We start from the raw sequence: 12528 nt of genomic DNA on the forward strand, positions 1-12528 counted from the left end.
GAATAAATGTAGTCACAGAACTTGAAATCGATTATATGAAAGATTTCTTGCTGTTGTGTAATACACTGTGCTGTTGCTCAATACTTAATAAATCTGTTGCCAGACTATAAACAAATAAAGTTCAATTTCTTCTCAATGTCATATTTGAAATTTATGAAAATCAATAGGGAGATTACATCAATAGCTATAAATAATTCACCAAAGTTTCATGCGAACTGCTTAAAGCATTTTTGAGTTGTTGTCCAAAAACTGGAAAATCCCCGCTTTTTTAATGAATAAAACCCCATAACTCAGAAATGTAAAATCTAAAATTTATAAAATTCTAAAGGGAGCTTACGGATTGATAATTTAGTCTTAGATGCAAGATTTTTTTATCAGTTGTTAGTGGCTTTGAACTAGCTGTCAGTAAATGCGAGTACTCTCAGATCTGTACTTAGTGTCTTTTTGTTGTTTGGATGTACAACTACCCGGCCTCGTCCACTTGTATTTGTATTTATCCATCTGATGAGTTAAGCCTCTTTCAACTGATTTTTATAGTTCATTCTTATATTGTACTGTTACACCACTGTCCCAGGTTAGGGGGTGGGTTGGGATCCCGCTAACATGTTCAACCCCGCCACATTCTGTATGTACATGTATGTGCCTGTCCCAAGTCAGGAGCCTGTAATTCAGTGGTTGTCGTTTGTTTATGTGTTGCATATTTGTTATTCGTTCATTTTTTGTACATAAATTAGGCCGTTAGTTTTCTTGTTTGAATTGTTTTACATTGTCATTTCAGTGCCTTTTATAGCTCACTGTGCGGTATGTGCTTTGCTCATTGTTGAAGGCCGTACTGTGACCTATAGCTGTTAATTTCTGTGTCATTTGGTCTCTTGTGGAGAGTTGTCTCATTGGCAATCATACCACATCTTCTTTTTTATATTTACATCAACAGATATAAACAATTCACCAAAGTCAAGGTGAGACAACAAAACTTAGTTGTAAGATCTCTGAAATTTTTTACACGGTACAAGTTTTTCTAATTGTTGGAGATTGCACGGTGACAGTAACACCTGTAACTGCTTTACCCATTTCTTATGCACTTTGGTTCGATAAACTCACTGAATATCATACCACATCTCCTTATTTTTATATGCATTACAATTTACATGTGCATGTAATTGTAAATAATATTTATATATATATCAGAACAAACTTCATTGCGTCACTTTTATTTATGCATCCTTTGGCACAATACAAGTTCTAAAATTACACAACATAAAACAACTAAATGTTATTTCAGATGAAAGTTTTGTTTCAGTTCCATTCATAGGATTTATTAGAATTTTGTATGTTTTGCCAAGTCCAATAATTAGCTCTATGTGCACATGTTAATTGGAGACTTTTCTATCCCGTATAAGAGTTTTGGAACTAATTCTGTTTCTTTTTTTGAAAAAAGTGAGCAAACAAATCATACACATTTAAACCTTTGTCTGCCATCACACTGTCACCTGGATCACATAATTGAACTATTCTACATCTTTCAACTATTTCACAGTCACTGGTACAACCAACATATGCATTAGAGACATAGTTGACTAAACCACCAGGAGTCGAACATACAAGTATTTTCAGTGTTTCTGTTTTTATATGATGAAAAGGTTGCCTGAGCTCTAGGAGCTTTAGGTTTTATCACGGGATATTCTGTGCTGTCAATAATAATCCAAGTTGTAGGAAACTTTAATTTGAAGTTGGATGGCGAAAAATACCTGACTAAACCACTAAATGGCCAAGTGTTAGCCTCACGCCACTGTTTAGACATAAAAACAATCCATGTTTACACAATATTCTTAACACTAGTTTCAATCTAGAATCTAGACAGTTCAAAGTTGGTTGTATAATGCCTCAATTTCATCAAAGTCATAAAAAAACTGATTTTCAAATGACACCCTATCAATTTGAAAATATATGTATCTCAAAGAATGTGCTGCTGGACCAAGTGTGGTCAAAACAAATAAAAATTTAGTATACAAGTTACAACTCTAAACCGGTATATAAATGCATGGCTGTATCACGTGTCTTCATTTCAAAATTCTCTGCTGAAAATATAGGCATTGATGGTGTTTGCGTAATTCCATCTGTGAAGCTCAACATTAGCTCGGCAGTTGGTGGTGGACAGTCATAAATCATGTCTGCAGTATGGATGACTTCTTCAGGAAAACCAACTTTACAATCAAAACTTTCCTCTAGATTTCTACTACAATATTCATCAAGTTTAGTTCTTTTGTTTTCACAGGAAACTGCCCTGATTTTTCTTTTTGCGGACGATTCAGTCTCTTGTTTGGTCCAGGAAAATAGGCTGGGAATGGCAGTAGACTTAAGTCTCTGTATGGTGGGTTTGCACCCTGAAAAAGGTTATAAAACATTAGTTTTTTGATAATTAAATGAACTTTCATTAGCAATGCATACTTTATACTACCTGGCAAAATATTAACTAGATTTATTCATTACAATCTGGATAAAAATATGTTAGCCTGATTCAATGTACATCAAAATGTATGTTATGTAAATCCAAAGGACAAACAATGAGAGACGTATGCAACAAACATACATTGTTTGTACCTAAATAACTATAATATAGATGAGAGCATGTCATTGTTTTGTTCCTGTTAACATTGTCATTGACATTTTTCAAGAAAGTCTATGAGGCATAGCTTATGCATTCCTGTCATTACTACATTAGCATAATTACTGCTAAAATAATTCTCAGTATGATATACCTCTTGTAAGAAATCATTATAATTGTAGCAAGCACCAAAAAATCTCAAACAGATCACATTGAATCGTAATCCAAAAAATTATGACGTCTTGAATTAACCACCCCCTTTTATTCTAAAACGATAATTGTGGTTGTAAACAGACTTTGGTTATTTCGCATGGCGATTACATATATAACTATATATTTTAAAAAGAAAATAGAGTTTTACCATGAATAGTTTCCTGCACGTAGTCTTTTTCAGTAAAATGTGCCTTGCAAACAACAGCTGATTGAGATGGACTCCACGATTTCATCGTGTTCTCGTCCAATCTGCGTATGGGCCATGGCGTTGATCCAACTTTTCCTTCTTTTTAAGTCATTTGGAAATGCGTGTCCTCCTCTTAAATTACATCCAGGTACACAACAACAAGTACTTGGCATCGTTAATTAAAAATGCAACTGTAATAGTTGCACAGTGCATAAACCGGAAGTTGAAGAACAGGATCGGCTACCACGGCGCCACCTATTCAGAAACGATAATTTGCTACCTTATATAACTGCGAAAATAACAATAACGTTAGACGGGTTCACGTGCGTAAACAGAAATGCGCTTTAAATTGTATAATATAATTCATGTTCAGTCGACCTTTAATTATTATATCAACGACTGAAATGATTTATAAACATCTAAATTGCAGATAACACTCAAAATTAACCCGACCTCTTTCCACACGGAATTCAAATAATTCTAGTTTGTCAATCGGTTGACTGCTTATAATGCAAAATACAAATATATCAAAAGTTTTTAAAACTAACAAAACACAATGATCGTTTCTCTATTTCCCAATGTAAATGAAATGAAACAAAAAACATTTTATATCACAATAAGAAGAGGAGAGAATCAACATTTTCCGGATCTACTTGGAGCCTAATTACCCCCCACGTAGATAAGTTGGATATCGCGGAAAGAAAGATTAACACGGCAACTAGAAAGGCATTAAAGCACTGCCTTTAAAAAAACTACATTTGATGATTTTCACACAAAATATGCACATTTAAGCTTAAAAATCCATAGTAACCAACCTATTTTCTGATATTTAGGTGAACTGACCTCAAATCACAATAATTATATTTCATTATATATATTATATAATTACCTAATAACATAATTCCCATGATGCATACAGTAGCTAAACTCATTCCTTTTCTTATATCCATGCAAACTATTCCAAGGAATAAACCTATACTCTATGGAAAAAGAAATGTTCAATATTAATACATAAAACGAACCACATGTTTAAGTTTACTGACAAATATAAGGGATTTTCACCTTTTTGAAGAGCTATTGTCTGATCAAGACTAATTTACAAAATATTTCATTATGTGGCTTCTTAAGGATATGAATATCATAGATGTCTTTTACCAAAAAATAACTTTGATTCTCAAACTTAATACCGATGACTCATGATTTAAGAAATACAAATTGTTTTTCTCTATTGTAAATTACATTTTAAAACAGTCATGATGAAACTGGTGTAATTGATATCAGAATTTATATAGTTGCAAACGATGTTGTGCAAAGTATATTCCCCTCATTATTATACATTGATGAAAAATTCCATGCTTAGTGGGTTTAAAAAAGATCAAAGTATCTTCAAACAGGAAGTAATTGCCAGAACTGAAGTACACCAAACATGGATTGATACATTGATTGTCTTTTCAATAGTGTATTGTTTCTATAAATTTGTATGTATCTTGGAAAATAGTACAATGCAAAAATTAAAACAATTACGGTACACATCTGAGATGCTGACATACATACACCTGACATGCAATCTGATTTTTTCTGAACTATCATTTTCATATCAAAATGTTGTCTTTTTTTGTGGGGGCTTTTGTCACAATATAGCCTTTTATGGACTGACACCATTTCAAGCAATCATTAGTCTTTCCCTTTTTATTTTGCTTCAGTGAACTTCAATTTCCAGTCTTTGACCTTGACCTACTGCTGTAACTTTTTACCTGGCCAGCAATAGCATGAATGATCAAAGTCCCTATAGTGGCAAAGAAAGCAGCTACACCATTAAGTCCTACACACCAATACACAACAGTAATGAACAATATTGGCTGTATGAGTATCAATGGAATTTCACTGGTCATTTTGGCAAGGTAATAGGCTGACAATCTGTACCATCCAGCTGATCTTTCCTTGTTAATAACCATTCTTTCTGAAGGAACTATAAAAAAAGATTGAAAAGTTAAATTGTATTTAAGAAATACTGATGAACCAACAACATTGGGTAAAGTAATAACATAAGTGTGCTTTAATAATTCAGTAAATTATAAGACAGACAATCTCCAGTTTGTGGTAGTTTACAACTCTTTAGACTCTCGTGAGCAATTCACGGTTTGGCATTTTTCTTGGCACAGGTCTATTTTCAAAAAAAAGTATTTGACCTCTAAATGTCTTTTTTTTGTGTTGTTGTTGGGTTACTTTCTCTTTGATAGATGACAAATATCTCCTTTGATTCATGTTTAGTTTTTTGAATAGTCGTCTGTAATTGCATTTCCCTAAATTTGTTTGTTTACTTGGATAGTTTTTAGATTCCCTAGGACTTTGAACTCTCAGTATTTACTTGTACTCTTATCAAAACCCTTTTCATTTTATAAAATAATTTTAGCCATTGAACAGATGTGTAATGATAGCAAATATAATAAACTGTTGTCACAGAGATATGTTTCACCTTTTTGTAATTTTGATTGTGCAAATGTGGAAATTAAAATAGCAATACTTTAACATGCAAGTAATGCAAATATTCAAAGTCAATGAACCATGACTGAAGGTACAGGGCTAAACAATCTCCATGGAAATGAGATGTGCCAATGCTAATGCATACCAAATACCATTGACCTGTTATAAGTCGTTCCCTTTAAACAATCCTAAACACAAACATTAACTTGTAAACTATGTAAAAGTTTCAAAGTCAATGAACCATGATGAGGGGGTGCGGCTATATAATCTCCATGGAAACGATACTTCCACATGCCAATAATTTGCATACCAAATATCATTGACTTTACATTAGCAGTTCATCTTAAACTGATCTAATCACAAACTAATACATGTAAACTAAGCAAGAGTTTCAAAGTCAATAGACCACGACTGAGGAGGCGGGGCCTAATATTCTCCATGGAAATGAGATGTGCTTTTGCTTATACAACTGAATACCAATTAACATTGGCCTACCACTAATGGTCCCCCTTGAACTGACCTAATCACAAACTAATACATGTAAACTAAGCAAAATTTTCAAAGTCAATAGACCATGACTAAGGGGGCAGAGTCAAATAATCTCCATGGAAATGAGATGTGGCAATGCTAATACAACTGCATACCAAATATCATTGACCTACCACTTGTAGTTCACCTTAAACTAGACCTAATCACAAACTAATACAATGTTGACGCCGCCGCCGCCGCCGGAAACAGCATACCTATGTCTCGCTTTTTGACTCCGTCAAGGCGAGACAAAAACAGTTTTAGATGCATTAATTCTAACGTTTTTTATCCTGTCCTATCCTTTTATTAGATTATAGAATTGTCCATAAAAATCATAAGCATTCTAGCCACAGTCATAATAGTGTAATTATTTGTAGTTTGATCCAATGTATCATTTTAGGCAGTTAAATCACTTTTGTCTTTGTTCTATGACAAATTTTTACATCAATATGTATATATAGCTTGACTTACAAGAAGTGATGGTATCAAACAATGGTGTGAATCCAAAGGTCATCCCAAGGTAAAATATCTACAAATAAATCAAACAATTTCATAAATGGTTGATACAGAGATATGTCTCACCTTTAAAATAATATTCTGATACAACAATATACAAATTAACTTCTGAATTTTATCATGAAAGATCTATAACATTTTTAGAAGCATTAAATATAAATTTGATACTAAATTACTAATACATTTAGAAAACTTTTCCTAAATGAACTCTGATTTTTATAGTCATACAACCTTTTTGTACAAATATCATTTATGAACCTACCACACCCATCCTGTCACGAAGTGTTTCCTCTATCCTTGGTAACTGAAACCATATCAAACTTAACAATACAGTCATCACTACAGTCTCTATAATCTTGAACTTGTTGAATATAAGAGCTTTTGATTGTCTAAATGTTCTAATGGTCAGCTGTGCGTACTGTGTAATAAATCCAGTCGGCCATTTTGGATCATTAAAATTTGGCTCAACTTGATCAGATTCAGGAATCTCCATTAAACTTATGTGAACACTGTCTGATTCTGAAAAGAATGATAAAAGTCTGAGATAATATGTTAAGAATTTCTACAGTATATTGCTTTTAGCAAAAACATATTTGTTGAGAAAAATTCAGCTGTCAATTGTTTCATTTTGTAAGAAAAAAAACTAAATGCAAATATTTAAATATTCTGACTTTTTCATTCAAAAAGGTGATACTAAATAATTATAGTTACTATATGTTGATTTTGAAGTACAGCTTAAAAGATTATTGTAAAAAGGTATGGTTTCTTTGCAAGCAAATGAAAATTTCATTAAATAATTAACTGTGAGCAGTATTTTTTGTTTTACTTATAGTTTAAAACATGTACGTTTTTGCAATCTTTATTACCAATATTATACAGTTCAGGCTTTTTTTACTTAAATATCAGTGTACATTCTTCTCTGACTGTCAGAGATAAATAAAGTGTAGACTGAACAATCAGGAAACAGATATCCCTCTGCTATATGTTAATGTTCCTTTACAATGTCGGGACATTAGTCAGTGTTAATATTTGTTAAAATGTTAGTTTTATAAATTTTCAATTAAGTGAAAAATATTTGATTGTAAATTCCAAAATATCTTATATACATGATGTATAACTTGCATAATAAGGCAAACACAATGTTACCAAATGTTATCATAGATACAGGCAAAATAAAATATACAGTTTTACAATATTGAACTATTTTTAATTTATAAGCATCATCCATTCATTTTAAGCTGGAAAAAAAATCATACCATAGGATTCACTGTCATTTTTCTGTTTCACTTTTTGATACTTTTTCTGTTCATCAGTCATATTCCCTGGGACAATTCTAGAAGTTTTCAGTTCTTCTGGCCAGGAATCTGTTTTTCTGGAGAGAGAAAAAAAAAAACAAAAGAAAATTATAACCCACAAAGTTTGCCATGTTCAGTATAAGCATGAATGCAGAATGTAACAACTGAAATTGACAAAATTAGTTGCCATTAACAACAGATGGCTGTAAAAACCTGATTATCAACAACGGAATATGAAAAATAAACTTAGATTTAATATTGAACCAAAGTCAGCAAAATGTAGGTCAGTGTGACCTTCTTTTGTGAGACATCATCAGACTCACTAGAGTAACTACTTAGGTTGGAAACCATCAGAATCACTAGGGTATTTCACCACACCAAATGCCATGCCTGTAGACACTTACTATCTGAGAATTGATGTGAGTCTTTAAACTTAATAAAAGGTTAGTGGAAAGTGAATTGTAGATCAGAGTAACATACTTCAGATGGCAGGCTGTTATTTTTACATACAAGCATTTTTCATCAAAACATATGATTGTAGGCCACTGTATCTTTAGAACTGAAATATGGCTATAAAAATTCAAACATGTCAATGATGGACATGATGTATGAAATGTAATTCATTAGTAACTTCTTACTTGAATGAAACTGCTACATTTCCCTGAATGAATCCTTATATAGGTAGTCATATGTTACAATTACAAAACACTTTTAAAATATCTGAGAACGGAACTTGTTCATAAAGCATATTTTAATATAAGTCAACTAGAAAACTGATATTTCACCAAGGACCCCACTTGCACATTTTTTTGTGAGGCACAGCAATAAATAATTAATTTTCATGCAAGCAAAGCAATTCAAGTTGATGAGGCCAAAGGCAATGGACATAACATTATGCCTGAAAGAAATCTCAGACCATAAGGTGCAAGCCTAATTTCATTCCACCATGTATTTATTCCAGGTAACTGTTTTTCACTAGAGAATATTGGATGTAAATAGTGTGAAAGCGTCGATCTTGATATCGTTGTTTTGTTTATATTAGACCAGTTTATTGTTTACATAAATTAATGGGTTAAAATTAGAATAATTTTCAAGGAACCAGTTTAATTCATCTGAATCAATCTAGCGTTTTATGATATAGTATTTAGAATTAGAAACCACATTATCAGCTAGACAAGATCTTCAAATAGGTCAACATATTAGTTAATAAAGCATTATTGTGTTATCATGTGTTCAAAATGAGTACTAAAACACTTCATCAATGTATGGATTTAAAACACAAGAGTAATCAATCCCAGTTCAAAATTACTAGTGCAATCATTCCTGGTACAAAATCACTAGTGTTACCATTCCTGGTTCAAAATCACTAGTGTATTCATTCCCAGTACAAAAGCACTAGTGTAATCATTCCTGGTTCAAAAACACTAGTGTGAACATTCCTTAGATGAAAAATACTAGTTTACTTTGTCCATTTTTTACATAAATCAAGTATGCAAGTTTTAGTTAATTCAAATACCCCCCAAAAATACCAAGCCCCATTTTTTTTTATATATATCCCTTTCAAAAAACCCTCTTTCAAATCTTATGATGAGTGGTGGATATTTTACACTGGACCTGCATTAAAAACCTAGTGAATTTTAGTTGGTGGATAAAAAACACTAGGAATTTTCATCCTCCGGATAAAGTACTCTGGCAGAATAAAACCACTGTTACAAAGGCACCTACTGTAGAAACATTAATTTTCGTGGGGTTAAAATTTCGTGGTTTTGTCTCTATATAAGATTTCATGGGGATTTAATTTCGTGGTTTCCAGTAAATGGAAGTGCTATCATATGCATATTTAATTTTCGTGGGGGTTTTAATTTCGTGGATATATTCTTTCCACGAAATAAACGAAATTAAATCCTCCACGAAAATTTCTGCTTTTACAGTATATAACAGATATGCATTATACAGCTTTTCTTCCTCCTTCTAAAATATGAAGCTATATACAAATAGCTAACACCACTGCAACCACTGCTGTCAGATAAGCAGCCCTATATGTCTTACGTACATTTTGTGCCATTGAAGGACAACGTGAACTGACAGATAAAATGGATTTAACAAATACTATCAATTCATTACGAATAGTATATACCATTCACTAAGTCATGTTTGTAGGCAGTTTTTAACATCAATAAATCAAAACTACTGCCTTCTTCCTCCAGTGTATCTATAAATGTAGCAGTTTTTACCTTAGCTTGTATGCAGCATTAACAATCTGTTGTCTTGTATTATCATCTTCTTTCAATTTCTCTACTAAAATAACAAGAATCTCATAAAATTTTACCATAAATTTGAATTGATATGCAATGCTTTATAAATATTAAGGAATGAAGCATTTCTGGCTATAAACTTTTACATGCATAGTCTAGGAAAAAGCCAGAAAGGTTACAAATTATAAAGGCCCACCCATCTTTAGTTGCCATTCTGGAAAATTGTTTAATCCAAATCATCCCCCCATATCTATTTTTGAGTTGAATGCAATACTTTCTTATGTTCAACTTACAAATGAAATCTGCTGGATTATAATGAGGCTCCATAGGGAATCCTGCATTGCTGAAGAAATCTATGACTTCTGCTGTCTTCCCAAAATAAGCAACCTGAAAATTAAAAAAAAACAAAAAAAACTGCTGTTTAGGTATCCTTCTATTAATACTTTTAAAGGAATATTTTTAATGTGAAATGACAACATGATGTCTTGAATAAGTGTATGTTAAGTAGATGGTTTGAGTCTGAAAGATCACTTGATACATAAGTTAGCATATGAAGCCGTGAGAAAGTCTGTTTCTACAGATCAGATTTCAGAATACAAACACTAGTCAAGTGATTACAGGTACGTCAGACTGTAAGGCATGTTGGGGATCAACAACATGTCATCTGCATGAAATATCATTCTATGGGTAATGTAAACATACCACAGATTTTTCAGGAAAGTTATTATTTAAAGTGCAATCTGCTGACATCCTTCGTTAGCTAATCGGTAGATGTCTAGAAAAATATTACTGTACATGATTTTTTTTTAAACTCCGTATTGAAATTGAAACTATCTCAGAAACCCCCTATTATATTTTAATTAGTATTAATAGCTTGGTTTTACTTAATAAATACCTTAATGTCAAGGTATTAGTAGTAAATTCAGAAATTATTTGCGAGGTTTTTATTAATGCGAATAATGCGGCTTCTTGAGTATCGCAATAATAAGAACTTGCATTCTTATATCAAATACATATACAGTATATGCTTTTCCTCAAATCGCAATAATTAATCTTGCATTTTTGTTCATTTTTCAAAATTCGCAATAATAAATGCACGCAATAATTTCTGATTTTACGGTATTAGTATATAAACTAAAAATTGCAAGATATTGTCATTTGTAAGACTTACTTGAATATATAATACTAACAAACCATATGTTGAAAGACATAGAATTGACTGAAGTTTAATGTTAAACTTGGTCATAATTTTATCTTCAGTTAATTTTTGTTTTCCCCTAATGTGAACAGGTAAAATATAACAGGTTATAATTTAATTTGGTGGAAATATTATATATAGCAAATTTTAGGACAAAAAATAATACTTGTATTTATTAAATGATATGAGCAAATCAGCCCTAATACGGATAAATCAGCATGTGCAATACTGATGACGTTGCCCTGTCGATATAAATCAAGAGTTAATATTGCTTTTGGACAGGGCCAATACGGAAAAAAAGCAGTATTGGCCCATGGGCTAATACGGGACGTTCACTTCCGGTTTCAATTTTCTTACGCCTTATTTAACTTTGGACGTATCGTTATGCATAAAAAACATTTGTATTATATTTTTCTACCTTAAAATCATAAACTAAACAGTTTAAATGATGTTCAGTGTTTTGTAACGTCTTGAAGTCTTAAAACGGAAATATTTCACAGCCTTTTCAAGTACGACTTTCGATTATTGACACTGTTTCATTTCTGTTGATCAATCATCAGAACGCAGACGATCCAAGAGTAAGAATAGTTAAACTGTCTGATTTATTCTTCCCAGCTACTTTATATTTGCTAGATAAAATGAATTGTAATAGCATAATATTAAGTACAAGGACGAGAAATCAGAAATTACATCTGACAATGTTAACAAAAAATCCATGGACGTGAATATGAAAAGACAAGTTCAGATATGAAATTTTGTATCTTCTTCACGGTAAGTTTCTTAGTTTATTCTAATTAAAAGAATTAAAATCATTTAATAAAAGTGTTATGAACTGGCTGTTTCTGTATTGGCCCTGTTATAGATTCTCGATCAGCTGTATTGGCCCTAGACTCTTCGAGTCTCTGGTCCAATACAGCTAACCTCGAATCTATAACAGGGCCAATACAGAAACAGCCAGTTAATAACACTATAATATCATCAGAAAATGAGAACGCTTTACAACAAAAATATGACCAAATAACAAATAAACCATTGACAATTCTGCTCCTATTAGTTCTTTGTTGATCAAATCCCACCAGAAATCCCCCTTCAATAATTTTTGAAAAAAAACATAGTTTTATATGAAAAATACAGCAAAAAATTGTAAGTGACAAATACTTATGGCCAATGTAATATCTGCGATTACTCCGGGAAAGTACCACACAAACCTTCGGGACATTAACATATTACGTAACGTTGCTACGGCG

The 12528-nt window shown here is 32.1% G+C and overlaps 2 protein-coding genes across 2 annotated transcripts in view; both read right to left on the bottom strand.

The window, feature by feature from the left end:
* The window catches only part of LOC127706428 (uncharacterized), a 46725-nt gene that overhangs the window by 12382 nt on the left and 21815 nt on the right, over window positions 1-12528 (bottom strand). Inside the window, exons 8-14 of the mRNA XM_052211058.1 lie at window positions 10377-10470; window positions 10063-10126; window positions 7790-7905; window positions 6796-7052; window positions 6489-6546; window positions 4760-4974; window positions 3895-3985 (exon numbers count right to left, since the gene is read on the bottom strand). Coding sequence (XP_052067018.1) covers window positions 3895-3985; window positions 4760-4974; window positions 6489-6546; window positions 6796-7052; window positions 7790-7905; window positions 10063-10126; window positions 10377-10470 — 895 coding nt within the window. The remainder of the gene's footprint in view (window positions 1-3894; window positions 3986-4759; window positions 4975-6488; window positions 6547-6795; window positions 7053-7789; window positions 7906-10062; window positions 10127-10376; window positions 10471-12528) is intronic.
* On the bottom strand, window positions 1196-3329 carry LOC127706446 (uncharacterized). Its single transcript, XM_052211084.1, has 2 exons — window positions 2967-3329; window positions 1196-2384 (listed from the first exon to the last, which is right to left on the bottom strand). The coding sequence occupies exons 1-2, from the start codon at window positions 3049-3051 to the stop codon at window positions 2014-2016; spliced, it is 456 nt and encodes a 151-aa protein (XP_052067044.1). The 5' UTR covers window positions 3052-3329; the 3' UTR covers window positions 1196-2013.

This window comes from Mytilus californianus, unplaced genomic scaffold (genome assembly GCF_021869535.1).
Source record: "Mytilus californianus isolate M0D057914Y unplaced genomic scaffold, xbMytCali1.0.p SCAF_6, whole genome shotgun sequence".
Taxonomy (NCBI): Eukaryota; Metazoa; Mollusca; class Bivalvia; order Mytilida; family Mytilidae; genus Mytilus; species Mytilus californianus.

What these genes read in the sequence shown, in the direction of transcription:
- LOC127706446 (XM_052211084.1), bottom strand. Translation starts at nt 3,051, where the DNA reads ATGAAATCGTGGAGTCCATCTCAATCAGCTGTTGTTTGCAAGGCACAT. An exon ending in CGTGCAGGAAACTATTCATG is followed by an intron (nt 2,385 to 2,966) that starts GTAAAACTCTAT and finishes AACCTTTTTCAG; the next exon opens with GGTGCAAACCCACCATACAG.